The sequence below is a fragment of the Octopus sinensis genome, linkage group LG19 (genome assembly GCF_006345805.1).
Source record: "Octopus sinensis linkage group LG19, ASM634580v1, whole genome shotgun sequence".
Lineage (NCBI taxonomy): Eukaryota > Metazoa > Mollusca > Cephalopoda > Octopoda > Octopodidae > Octopus > Octopus sinensis.
The window spans coordinates 42159040-42174039 of NC_043015.1; the positions used below are offsets into that span (position 1 = coordinate 42159040).

Genomic DNA, 15000 nt, shown 5'->3' on the forward strand with positions numbered 1-15000 from the left:
GGCTTACAAAGAATAAGTCCCGGGGTCAATTTGCTCGACTAAAAAAGGTGGTGCTCCAGCATGGCCACAGTCAAATGACTGAAACAAGTAAAAGAGTAAAAGAGTATTCCATCAATTACGATAACGAGGGTTCCAGTGATCTGATCAAATGGAACAACCAGCTCGTGAACTTATACAAGTGGCTGAGCACTCTGCAGACACACGTACCCTTAACTCAGAGATATTCAGCACGACACAGAATGTCACAAAGCTGGCCCTTTGAATTACTGGTACCACTCGTTTTTGCTAGGTGAGTGTTCTGGAGCAAGATGAAAAAGTGTCCTGCTCAAGGGCACCAATGGGAATCGAAACACCAGGAATTGAACTCATGACCTTACTATTGTGAGTCGAATGCCCTGACCACTAAGCCACGTGCTTCCACAACCATTGACATAGCTTTGTTGATTTGGCCCTTTGGTCAACTGGATAAGAAAAGGAGTACCAACTGCATATAGAATTTCTGCCAGATCAAGATTGAAGCCTGGTGCAGCTATCTGGCTCGCCAGCCCTCAGTCATTCGTCCAACCCATGCTAGCATGGAAAGCGGACGTTAAACGACGATGATGATGACATTTAATTCCACAGAAACCATGCAATTAATAAATAAAAACCAACACAACTTACTTTGATCTCTTGAAATCTTTCATTAATGTTGGATGCTCAGGCATTTTCTTTATATCCTCCCAATCTTTTTCTGATAAAAAAAAATACATAAATACATAAATAAAAGCTGTTTCTAATTTGGGCACAAGGAGAGCAATTTTAAGGTGAGGACCCCAGTAGTTGACTTTATCTTTCATCCCACTGGGATTAATAAAATAGAGATAATCTCAGTAAAATCTGAATTCAGAACAAAAGATGTTGGAAGAAACACTGCAAGGCCCTTTTGTCTGACATCTAAGGATTCTGCCCATTTACCATAATAATAATAATCCTTTCTGTTATAGAAATATATTTCTTTATTACCCACAAGGGGCTAAACATAGAGGGGAGAAACAAAGACAGGAAAAGGGATTACATCGACCTAGTGCAAAACTGGTACTTTATTTATCGACCCCAAGAGGATGAAAGGCAAAGTCGACCTTGGCAGAATTTGAACTCAGAACGTAACGACAGACGAAATACCGCCTAGCATTTCACCTGGCGCGCTAACGTTTCTGCCAACTAATCCTCAATGATAATAATAATGTTTTAAAATTTTACCACAAGGGTAGCAATTTTGGGGGAAGGGATGAAGCAATTACATTGACCCCAGTGTTCAACTGGTACTTATTTTATCGACCCCAAAAGGATGAAAAGGCAAAGTCGACTTCGGCGGAATTTGAACTCAGAACATAGCGACAGGCAAAATACCGCTAAGCATTTCGTCCAGCATGCTAACGATTCTGCCAGTTCATCGTCATGATAATAACAATAATGATGATAATCCTTTCTTTTATAAAAATAGTAATCTTCAATAATAATCAAAAATGATAATGATATAGGAGGTTGTGGGGTAAGAAGCTTGCTTCCCAACCACAGGGTTTCAGGTTCAGTCCTACTGCATGGCACCTTGGGTAAGTGTCTTCTACTATTGCCTGAGGCCAACCAAAGCCTCGTGAGCAGATTTGGTCGATAGAAACTGAAAGAAGCCATCATGAATATATATATATATATATATATATATATATATATCTATATATATATATATCATCATTTAGCGTCCGCTTTCCATGCTAGCATGGGTTGGACGGTTCAACTGGGGTCTGGGAAACCAGATGGCTGCACCAGGCCCAGTCTGATCTGGCAGAGTTTCTACAGCTGGATGCCCTTCCTAACGCCAACCACTCAATGAGTGTAGTGGGTGTTTTTTACACGCCACTGACACAGGGGCCAGAAGAGGCTGGCAAACGACCACGGTCAGATGGTACTTTTTACGTGCCACCGGCACAGGGGCCAGGCTAGGTTGGCAACGGCCACGATCGGATGGTGCTTTTTACGTGGCATGTGTATATGTATGTATATGTATGTGGTTGTGTGGTAAGAGGCTTGCTTCCTAACCCAACCACATGGTTCCGAGTACAGTCCCACTGTGTGGCACCTTGGGCCAACCAAAGCCTTGTGAGTAGATTTGGTAGACAGAAACTAAAAGAAGCCCGTTGTGTGCGTATATATACATACATGTATATATTTGTGTGTGTGTGTTCGTCTCCCCCTCCACCATCGCTTGACAACCGATGTTGGTGTGTTTACGTCCCCTTAACTTAGCAGTTTGGCAAAAGAGACCAATAGAATAAGTACTGGGCTTACAAAGAATAAGTCCTGGGGCCGATTTGTTTGACTAAAGGTGGTGCTCCAGCATGGCTGCAGCCAAATGACTGAACTAAATGAACAATAAAAGATACCTTCAACAGGCTTCCACACAAGTTTCCACCAACCAGATTCAAATCACAAAGCACTGGTCGGCCCAAAGCCATAAAAGTACCATACAGTGGGACTGAACTCAATACCACGTAGTTTCAAAGCAAGCCCCTTAAGTTAAGTTAATTATTTGGCTCAAAAAGCAAAAAGCAAGGCCATGTAGGGAGACATGGAGTTATGTACAGGGTGGTGTTCATGCAAAGAGTTCAGGCCATTTCTGGTCAAGGGAGACTTTGAACCGAGCGGTCGTCGGCATCTTCACTATCTCGTCCGGCAGCTTATTCCACGGATCTGCAACCTGGACGGAGAAAGCCCCTCTCCTTCGATTGAGATGAAATCGTCGTAGATAGAGCTTTTAAACCCATAACCATGCCTATTTAACCCTTTCATTACTGTATTTATTTTGAGGTGCTCTGTGTTTCTTTCAATCATTTTAAATATAACAAAGAATTTTGTAAAGTAGTTTAGTTATCATTAAACTAGTGTTTAGAACATAAATTGTGACTAAGGCATGGTGGAATATTTTAATTCAGGCCCAGTCTGATCTGGCAGTGTTTCTGCAGCTGGATGCCCTTCCTAATGCCAACCACTCCGAGAGTGTAGTGGGCGCTTTTTATGTGCCACCTGCACAAGTACCAGACGAGGCTGGCAAACGGCCACGATCAGGTGATGTTTTTTACGTGCCACCGGCATGGGGGCCAGACGAAGCTGGCAATGGCCACAATCGGATGGTGCTTTTTACATGAAAACAAGACATTTTACCACTGAGCCAGAGCTGGTTTTGGCCGGGTTAGTAACAAAAGGGTTAAAATGGGAAAAGAAAAAGAAAAATGCTGGGTTAGAAAAAAAAGGAGAAGCTTACCCTGAGGAAAACCCATGACATTAAAAATCCTATCCAGCTGATCTTGGTGGTAAGGGTTACTAGTTTTGATATCCTCCTGGCGGCAGTGAAATATTGGTTCCGATGTTAACAGTTCAGCAAAAATACACCCAATAGCCCAAATATCTGGAAAAAAGAAATAATAATGAAATTATTGTATACAGTGCTCAGGTGCACAACAACTAGTCAAAAGTGCGTATCATACCTCCCAACAATGTATGCACATTGAGTATGATACATATTTGCCTGTTTTAGTGTTTTATTTGGATTCAATTTTTTCTACATTTCCTGTTACCACTTGAACTAACACTCCTTAAAACATCCTCTTTCGTCTCTACCTCTCATGGGACAAGGTGGTGAAGCACGACCTTCGAACTTTAGGTCTCACCGAAGAAATGACTAGAGCCCGAGACCTTTGGAAGTATGCTTTGCGTGAGAAGACCCAGCAGGACAAGTGAGACCATAACCCATGGCCTCTACCTGGGATGTAGCCAGTCCACCTATGCATACCTTTCCTTCTTGGGACACAAAACTCTACTTGTGAGGACCTGTTGAGGCAAGTGAAAATCAAAATCGAAATCGATCAACATGAATGGAAATTGCAGCTGTGATACCAGTGCCGGTGATACGTAAGAGAACCATCCGAACGTGGCCGTTGCCAGCGCTGCCCCGACTGGCCTCCGTGCCGGTGGCATGTAAAAAGCACCATCCGATCGTGGCCATTGCCAGCCTCACCTGGCCTCCATGCCAGTGGCACGTAAAAAGCACCCACTACACTCACGGAGTGGTTGGCGTTAGGAAAGGCATCCAGCCATAGAAACATTGCCAGATCAGACTGGGCCTGGTGCAGCCTTCTGGCTTCCCAGACCCCAGTTGAACCGTCCAACCCATGCTAGCATGGAAAGCGGACGCTATACGATGATAATGATGATAAAATGGTGAAAATATCTTAGAAAGCAGGCAACACAGACTGCATCCAACTGTAAAGAATCTACCTCAGCAAGATCCCCCTAACTCATGCCAGCATAGAAAGACAAATGTAAAAACAAACAAATGAACAAATTAACAGAAGAAAGAGAATCGGACTCAACCTACCAATTGCTTTTGTGTAATGTCTCGCTCCTAATAATAATTCTGGTGCTCTGTACCAAAAAGTCACAACCACAGGATCTAGATCTGCTAGAGGTTTTAACGGATTGTTGAACAGACGTGCAAAACCCATATCAGCTGGAATTTAAAATGAAAGCGAAAGTAAGTAAATGGGAAAAAAAAGTGATCAAAATCTAATCTGACATTCTCAGAAAAGACCAGTTTTTGTGAAGATGAGGGATTATACCTGCAACGGTTGGAGAACAGGGGGGAGGGTTATTTAACAGGTGTGTTCTTTTAATTTTGTAAACTAAAGTGTGAAGAATGTAGTCCAGGCAGATGATAAATCAGAATGGTGCAAAGTATTGAAGTTGGTGTCGATCAAAAGATCGTACTTTTACGTTCTTATAGAACGTCGCTACTTATTCTCATCGTCGTTTAACATCCGCCTTCCATCCTGGCATGGGGCTGGATGGTTTGACAGAAGCTGGGTAGGCAGAAGATTGCACCAGATTCCTGAGTCCGTTTTGCTGCTATGATTCCTTAGGCATTCAACATGAGAAGAATTTGCTCTGTTTGGCCATATTATGGATTCCACTGCTTCAACACTCAACAAACACCTCAAAGCTTACCTTCACATGTTACAGGCTGTTCTGAATATCCCAAAGAAAAGGGCACCCAAATAATCAAAGACTATGGCTGTCTTCTTGTAATCACTGATGCCATTAGAGACTGGCATGGCTGTATAGTTAAGAAGTTTTCTTCCCAACTACATAGACTTGAGTTCAGTCTCACTGCAGGGCACCTTGGGCAAATGTCATCTGTTAAAGCACCAAGCCAACCAAAGCCTTATGAGTGGATTTTGGTAGATGAAAACTGAAAGAAGCCTGTCGTGTGCATTTGTGTGTGCCCTTGTCTGGACATCACATATGGTTGTAAATGAACATTGCCATACAAGCAAGGTTGTTTGTTTCCAGTTAGAGGAAACATGAGGATTAGCAAAAGGAAGGGCACTCGGTCAGTAAAATCTGCCTCAACAGATCCTGTTCGACCTGCGCAAGTATGGAAAAGCAAATGTTAAACATTGATGATGATTGCTAAAGTCCTAAATAAGAATTAGTGATGCACTCATATGATACGAACATCTCAACATGGATACACATGGGTCAGCCGTCCCCCAAAAAGACCACCAACCAGCTCTGTATGGACACAGAACGCTTACCTCTGCTGAATAGTGATACCCGATTCACCATGCAATATCATGATGGAGTCCAGCCAATTCAAGCAAGCTGAACCAGGAAGTAAAATAGGACTCTCAAGAGTAAAATCCTAATCAATTTGATAAGAATTTTTACTCATAAAAGAGTTAAAGTCAGAGTTGAACTTGCTCTGATTGGCCTGACTTGGGTCATGTCACCCCATCATTATATTCCACAGCATTTGAATAATATCACTCAACAGAGGTAACATCTGCCTTTATAGGTGCAGGAGTGGCCGTGTGGTAAATAGCTTGCTTACCAACCACATGGTTCCAGGTTCAGTCCCACTGTGTGGCATCTTGGGCAAGTGTCTTCTGCTATAGCTTCGGGCAGACCAATGCCTTGTGAGTGGATTTGGTAGACGGAAACTGAAAGAAGCCTGTCGTATATATGTATATACATATGTGTGTGTGTGTGTGTGTGTGTGTGTGTGTGTGTGTGTGGTGTGTGTGTGTGTGTGTGTGTGTGTGTGTATATATATGTTTGTGTGTCTGTGTTTGTCCCCCTAGCATTGCTTGACAACCGATGCTGGTGTGCTTACGTCCCCCGTCATTTAGCGGTTCGGCAAAAGAGACCGATAGAATAAGTACTGGGCTTACAAAAGAATAAGTCCCGGGGTCGATTTGCTCGACTAAAGGCGGTGCTCCAGCATGGCCGCAGTCAAATGACTGAAACAAGTAAAAGAGTAAAGAGTATGCTATACAAGATCAACCAAATCCATGTAAGCATATAAAAAAACCCAGACAAATGGGCACAAAATAAATACAATGATATTCATTGGTAAATAGAGGTACTTGTATTTTCAACATCTGAGGATTTGGAATTTGGGGTTTGCATAGAGGATTGTTTTGTTTTTTTTTTGTTCATTTTTTAAAATCTATTATTAAGAAATAATAAACAATTCCAAAGACAAAAAGACTTACCAATCTTAACTCTTCCTCTTTCTGGGCCTTCACCCATTACAAGTATATTGGCAGGTTTCTGAATAAGATAAATGGTAACATAAGTTACAGTATGGCAGTGTGGTCTTTATAAACAAGAGGTAATGTTCAGAAATGAGATGGCAGCTATAAAATGAGGTGGTGGTGGTGGCAAAGGGTAAAGGCCCTCTTTGGTCATGAATAACCACGGGATTGCACCTAGAAAGTTACCCTTCAAGGCACAAGTCCAGGCAAGGTTGTTTTTATGGAAGACCAGTAATCATCATCATCGTTTAACATCCGTTTTCCATGCTAACATGGGTTGGACAGTTCAACTGCGCCAGGCCCAGTCTGATCTGGCAGTGTTTCTACAGCTGGATGCCCTTCCTAACGCCAACCAGTCCGAGAGTGTAGTGGGTGCTTTTTATGTGCCACCTACACAGGTGCCAGACGAAGCTGGCAACGGCCACAATCAGATGGTGCTTTTTACGTGCCACTGGCACGGAGGCCAGTCGGGCAGTGCTGGCAACGGCCACATTCAGATTGTTCTCCTATGTGCCACCGGCACTGGTATCACAGCTACAATTTCCATTGATGTTGAACGATTTGGTTTTAAATTTTGGAACAAAACTAATAATCTTAGGGGAGGTGGTAATTCGATAACATCAACACCAGTGCCTGACAGGTACTTATTTTATGGAACCTCAAAAGGACAAAAAAAAAAAAAGTCAACCTTAGTGGAATTTGAACTCAGAACATACAGAAGGATGAAATACCACTTAGCATTTTGCTGGCATGCTAAAGATTTTGCCAGCTCATTGCTTTTGGCTGCTTTAAAAATAATAATCATTTCAAATTTCAGCACCAGGCCAGCAATTATATAGGGAGGTGGGTCACCAATATTTCAGTACTTGACTAGTACTTATTCTATGGAACTCCAAAAGGGTGAAAGGTAAAGCTGACCTCATCAGGATTTGAACTCGGAGTGTACAAGCACTGGAGGAAATGCTGTAGAACATTTTGTCCAAAGAACTAATGATTCCACCAACCTGACTTTTTGTTTTTAATTAATAACAAATCAATAATAATAATAACTAGCACTATGACCTGGCAACACCGGGCATTCAATTGGCGTATCAAGTTTCGGGCATTTTGATTGGGTTTTGGATAGAAAATTCACAAAATAGTCACTTCTATTGATTTTTAAATGGCTTTGCAGTGTGACTGGGGAAATGTAAAGATGTGCATGACCATCCTTGGACGGTTTTGAATGACCATAGAAAGTGCGAGCCCTCTAACTGAAAAATTGTGGACACGCACACACAGACATTTTGCCATTTATATATATAGAGATAATAATAATAATATACTTACTAAATCCCTGTGGAGAACCCAATTGGAGTGCAAATAATGAATACCGTCCAATATTTGGAACAGCAGTGACTTGACCATATTCTTTGGGAAGCTAATTTGTTTCTTGTTGGCTTTGGCAGACCTGTGGAACTTGATTATATGCTGAAACACACACAGGAAGACAAAACAGAGAGACACAAGTTAATTACATCAGTTATAAGACCGGTTGAGAGCAGGTTTGCAAGATTCAATAACAAACTGAGACATACAATAAATCGAACTTAATGATATTGATTATACATTATCTGAAGCAGATGGAAGAATCATTTTGAGTTACTTGGAAGATACAAAAAAAAAAAAAACTTAAATTCACTATTTCTTATTTCTTTACTGCCCACAAAAATGCAGAGACCAATGCCCTGTGAGAAGAAACCCATCATGCATATATATATATTATATATATATATATATATATTTAATAATTAGGGTTCCGCAAAGATTTAAGTAGAAGAAATAGCTAACGTTTTTTGGCTGCTATTTCTAAACTTCGGTATGTGGTAAGGCAAATCTTTGCTGAACCCTAATTATTAAGTATTACTTAAGTTTACCAGAGGGGACAAACAAGGACAGACAAACAGATTAAGTCAATTATATCGACCCCACTGCGTAACTGGTACTTATTTAATCGACCCCAAAAGGATGAAAGGCAAAGTCAACCTCGGCAGAATTTGAACTCAGAACGTTGCGGCAGACGAAATATGGCTATGCATTTCGCCTGCCGTGTTAACGTTTCTGCCAGCTCGCCGCCTTAAATTAACTATTTCCAGTCACACAACCTTGACCTGGTCATCAACACAGTTTCAGGGCAGTGAAAGTTACAGTTTGTTTGTTTTTTTGCATTTGCTTTTCTATGCTGGCATGGGTTAGGTGAGTACTTATTTTACAACTGGAAGCCCTTCCTGTCACTGACCCTTACCCGTTTTACAAGTAAAGCATTTTTTTATTCCATTGCTTAGAGACAAGGGATGTAAAATGAGATCGGACAAGAAACAGAAATGACAACATCACACACATACATGTGTGTGTGTGTGTGTGTGTGTTTACTTGCAAGTGCATGCGTGTGTGTGCATAAAAGTCATGATGTATTTCTGTTGAGATGCTCTGTGCTTCTTTCAATTAATTTTAAATATAACAAAGAATTTAGTAAAAATAACTTCGTTATCATTAAGCTAGTGTTAGGAACATAAACTGTGACTAAGGTTTGGTGGAAGATTTTAATTCAAAACTTTTGAAAACAAGACATTCGTACTCAGAGCCAAAGCCAGTTTTAGCCAGGTTTTCCATGCTGGCATGGGTTGGACAATTTGACCAGAGCTGACAAGCCAGAGAGCTGCACCAGGCTCCAGTCTGATTTGGCTTAGTTTCTATGGCTGGATGCTCTTCCTGACACCAACCACTACAGTGTGTGCTGGATGCTTATAACGTGGAACTGGGACAAGTACTTTTATGTGACACCAGCAAGAGTGCCATATAAAAACTCATGCTGGCACCATATATCATCATCATTTAACGTCCGCTTTCCATGCTAGCATGGGTTGGACGATTTTGACTGTGGGCTGGCGAACCAGATGGCTGCACCAGGCTCCAATCTTGATCTGGCAGAGTTTCTACAGCTGGATGCCCTTCCTAACACCAACCACTCCGAGAGTGTAGTGGATGCTTTTTACATACCACCGGCATGGGGGCCAGTCAGGCAGCACTGGAAATGACCTTGCTCAAATCGAATATATATATATAATAACAAAGGGTAAAATTAATTAATTAAGAAGTAATCAATTTTACCAAGTAGAATTCGGTATGAAAAAAGGACCATTTCACGGTAAACTTAAGCAATACTTAATAATTAGGGTTCAGCAAAGATTTGCTTTACCACATACCGAAGTTTAGAAATAGCAGCCAAAAAACCTTAGCTATTTCTTCTACTTTAAAAAGGGACTCCCAGAGAAACCAAAATACTTGGAGTCCCTTTTTAAAGTAGAAGGAATAGCTAAGGTTTTTGGCTGCTATTTCTAAACTTCGGTATGTGGTAAAGCAAATCTTTGCTGAACCCTAATTAATATAGATATATATATATATATATAAACTTTAAAATAAGAAAATGTAAAAAAATTTCATACAGATGTTTTTATCTAAAGACATTCAAATCATACATAGAAATTCCTACCTACAGCCGTTTCATACCCAATTCTTTAATTTCAGAAATAAAATTCCATATACAAAACCACTGAATGGTGTGTATCCTCAGTGATAAACTAATATACTTGGTTTTCTCTGAACACTAGTATAAACCGGTGAACTAGGATGCTCGCATCCCTTAAGGGACTTTAGTTCCTGGACTTATTAAATATATATATTTAATAACAAGTCTCCTCCTTTCAGCCTTAAATCTACCAAATTCACTCAGAAGACTTTAGTTAGCTAGGAACTATAGTAGAAGACCTTGCCCAAGGTGTAGCACAATGGGAATGAACCCCAAACCATGTGATTGGAAAGCAAATATGTTAACAACACTGCCATGTCTGTACTTTTATACAAGTCAAAAGTTAAAGTCTGCCTTGAACTTAATCATGTAGCATGGTTTTCTATGGCTGGATGCCCTTCCTAACACCAACCACTCCAAGAGTGTAATGTGTGCTTTTACGTGCCACAGGCACGGGTGCCATTTGCATTACACCGGTATCTACAACAACTGCAATTTTGAAGGCCCATCACAGTCGTGGCAGATACGAATGTCATGCAAATAGCACCCGTGCTGGTGGCATGTAAAAACACCCATTACACTCAGAGTTGTTGCTGTTAGGAAGGGCATCCACTCGTAGAAAACCATACCAAATCAGACTGGAGCCTGGTGTGGTCTTCCAGCATGCCAACCAAGTCAGACCCTTGCCAGTGTGGACAACGGACATTAAATGATGATCACGATGATGATATATACACACACCTAAGTATACACATGTTTATGTGTAGCTTTCCCTTGATATTACGTGTGATTGTAAGTGAGCATTGCAGTCATACAAGCGATGTTGTCCATTTCTAGTCTTCCTTGAAAAACATATCTGGCCATGGGAGATATTACCTGCCTGAAACCAGGTGAGGACTGGCAACAGGAAGGGCACCTAACCATAGAAAATCTGCCTCAACAAATTCCACCTGGCCGATGGGAGCACAGAAAATTAGACGTTCAAAACACTGAGGATGTTGGTGTATGGAGTTTATTCTAATTAGAGCTACAGTAATACTCCACTTACAAGATCCTAGGTTTACTCCTTACTCTCTTTAACCTTACTTGTTTCAGTCATGTGACTGTGGCCATGCTGGAGCACCGCCTTTAGTCGAGCAAATCAACCCCAGGACTTATTCTTTGCAAGCCTAGTTCTTATTCTATCGGTCTCTTTTTTGCCAAACCGCTAAGTTACGGTGACGTAGACACACCAGCATCGATGTATGTGTTTGTCCCCCCAACATCGCTTGACAACCAAGCAAAAAGAATATTATACAGAAATAACCAACTTACCCATAGGTCATGCTCAGCATAATCAAATAATAACCAAACTTTCCTATCTGTATGTGAGAGAAATACCTTCTGAAGACTAATCACATTTTTATGTCGGAGTTCTCGCAATAGCTACAAAATACAATACGAAAAAAACATTAGATGAAACAACGTCACTTTAGTTGGGTTCTGAAATTTCACAGTATAAAGGTCATATAAAGCGTTGTGAGTCAATATTGAGTTAAATAACAAACAAAAAAAAAAGACTATACGTAGCAAAAGCTGCGATACGGTGGGTCCAATTTTTTTTATCCACATTCAAAGCTAATAACCAGAGATAGATAAATCGTATACGTATTTTAAAATGGTTTAGAAACAGTTCAAATATGAACGGCAAAGGAAACAAATATACAGGTAACAATGACAAGAGATGGAGAAAAAAAAAATGTGATGTTTGCAGAAACAATTGTAATTAAACACATGAAAAAAAAAAACAAAGAAAAAAGTTACAATATGGATAAGCAAAACAAGGGTTACAAGGAAATATGTCATACGGAGCAGACATAGATGAAGGAGATCGGATCGGAGATCAAAAATAAAACAAGGTGACAGACGAAGAAACGAGAACAGACATGGAAGATGTGATTCGTTATATAATGTAGCGGTTTTTTTTTTACTTACAGCGATTTCCCGACAAGCTGACATAGAGATACCAGTGCCCTCAATTTGTTTCAGAGCATATTCCCGGCCATCAGCGCTGCAATGACGGGAGAGAGAATGATTTCCCTCAGAATAGTGGAGACTTCAAAGAAAAATTTGATGGGAAATTGAAATAAATAGGAAGGATAAGGTTAATAAATTAGATTTTTTTTAGATAAATATATGTATATACATACATACGTATATATGTATGTATATATAGACATATGTACAAACGCATGTATGTATACATATATGTATATATATTATATATATACATATGTATATACATATATGTGAAACATTCATAAAAACAAGTCACAAAAGAAGAATTTATTTTATTTACTCATTTACAAGCTGCACCCTTAATTCAGTGTTAAATCTTGGAATAAAATGCTTTCCCCTTCATAATATTAGCTTTGCCCTGTGTATAAGTCACACCCCAGTTTTTCTAGGCATTTTTTTTTTTTCTTTTGCAATTAAAATTAAGTGTAAAATAGTGCAACTTATAGACAAGTAAATACAGCACATAATTATAACAAGATATTCAAAAAACAGACATTTCCTATCATACAAACACAGATAGTTCATATACACACACACACACATGTGCACTTACTGCACCACATGCACACACACACATTACTTTCACAATGCTCAGAAGGGTTGCACAACATTCATGACTTCTTAAACTCTGACATTCACAATAGCAGCACGTTTTTGAGATTGCGTGCAAGTATATAACATACATTCTTAAAGACTTGTGCGTGTGTGTACAAGGATATGCATATCAATACAACATCTCTATCAAACCATATATGGAAACTGGCTAAAATGACTTTTTTTTTACAAGACATTCATTCCAGTTCCAACACATGGGTTCAGATAATGTCAATTACTAGACAAAAAACAAATCTGAAAATGAAATCTCTTTTAAAGTCATGTATGTGTGTGTGTATATATACATATATGCATAATATATTTTATGTATTAAACTGTAGCTGCAAGCACAAAGAACAAAGACACAGGAAAAAAAATCAAAAGATGAACCTGTCCTTTATATTTGCAGCAACAATTTTTAATTGAATATAGGCATAATTGTGTGGTCAAGACAATCGCAGAGACAACTGCTGCTTTTGTCTTTGAGAAATTGTACATTATGCATCAACCAACTGTTTAACAAAAAACAAAGAAAAAAGCAACTATCATACTGTTACCACCAAGAGAGTTCACTGTTAGCTAACTTAAAATCATTATTTATTATAATTCCTTAAATTACTGAAATTAAATTTCATTGCAGTTTCTATTGGAATAAACGAAGACAACTATTTACTATGCCAGAGTAAGCTCCAACAGTCACCTACTAACTTTTGTAATACCTAACAGTCTTTAAAGTAGCCAAATTAGCCATATGAATGGTTCTCACTTACCAATGCATGGTAATCTTATTTAAAATCTGTAGCCATCTCACCACTCAGTGTTAGAGTATTCTAATGATCAGATATGTTCTTCACATCTGTGTAACTTTTACTAAGGCAAATAAACCCGAGTCAACCTATTAATTAATCCACATAATTAACCTCCACAATATGTGCGAGTGATCTCTCCTTTCGTATGTGTGTGTTTGGATATGCAAATGAAAGTACTCAATACATGAAATTGAGTAAATTCTTTCAATCCAAGGAGTTGATTTATACCAGCAAAATTTGTTGTGATTTTTGAGGCAACAAAAATTACCTATTTTTATGGTAATCCAATTGCCTACTTTTTATACTTTAAAAGTCAGTAACATGGTTTATCCTCTTAGTTTATCATCATCATCGTTGTTGTTTAACGTCCGATTTCCATGCTGGCATGGGTTGGACAGTTTGACCGGGGACTGGCAAGCCAGGAGGCCACACCAGGCTCCAATCTGACCCGGTAATGTTTCTACAGCTGGATGCCCTTCCTAATGCCAACCACTCCTCAAGTGTAGTGGGTGCTTTTTATGTGCCACCGGCACTGACATCGACCATGTTTGGATGGTGCTTTTTACATGCTACCGGCACAGGAGCCGGTCGGAGTGGAGAGGCTGGCATCGACAACATTCAGATGGTGTTTTTTACATGCTGCTGGCATGGGGAGCCAGTAAGGTGACACTGGCAACGACCCATGCATGAATGGTGCTTATTGCATGCCACCAGTACAAGAGCCAGTCAGATGGCCACAACTAAAATTTCCATTTTTGATTGGGATTTGATTTTACTTGACTCAATAGGTCTCAAGCACGACATGTCGCCCAACAATTCAAAGGTACTTTTTAAATGGGCTGGTTATGCAACACTGTTATAGGCTAGGGCTGTGATCTCCCTTTACTAAGATCCTCAGATCCTCAGTTTTTTCCCCTATATTTATGAACGAAATGCTTATCCACCAATTTTGACAAATGATTACGTTTTAAAATCTTACATGAGTAAATACAGCAGAGAACCACATGTGTGTTTGTGTGTGTTTAGTGTGGCAAGAAACAAAATATATATATATATATATATATACTCACAAGGTGACTTTCCTTTTTATTGAAAAAAAAAAAAGCTAACAAGCATTTAGAAATGTCAAACAACAAAGAATAGACCTTAATACATGCAAAACAAGAAAAATAAACAAAATCACCAACAAAAATATTTTAAAATATAGACAGACCTACACAAATGTGCCCCTTCATACATACACAGACACACAAACTGGTCCCTCATAAGTTCCAGGATAAAATATTTTCCAATGAAATTTTCTACAAATATGCTTCAGGTGGTGTAAATTATGCAGGTG

At 39.6% G+C, this 15000-nt stretch overlaps 1 protein-coding gene across 6 annotated transcripts in view; it reads right to left on the bottom strand.

The window, feature by feature from the left end:
• LOC115222218 (cyclin-dependent kinase 8) overlaps positions 1-15000 on the bottom strand; it is a 30717-nt gene that overhangs the window by 10877 nt on the left and 4840 nt on the right. For 5 of the 6 annotated variants that reach the window (XM_036511133.1, XM_036511134.1, XM_029792377.2 and 2 more), the window contains exons 2-8: positions 12175-12295; positions 11515-11625; positions 7962-8102; positions 6591-6648; positions 4415-4546; positions 3302-3445; positions 664-733 (exon numbers count right to left, since the gene is read on the bottom strand). In XM_036511133.1, the coding sequence (XP_036367026.1) occupies positions 664-733; positions 3302-3445; positions 4415-4546; positions 6591-6648; positions 7962-8102; positions 11515-11625; positions 12175-12295 (777 nt within the window). The remainder of the gene's footprint in view (positions 1-663; positions 734-3301; positions 3446-4414; positions 4547-6590; positions 6649-7961; positions 8103-11514; positions 11626-12174; positions 12296-15000) is intronic. The other variant, XM_029792379.2, reaches the window with a different exon arrangement.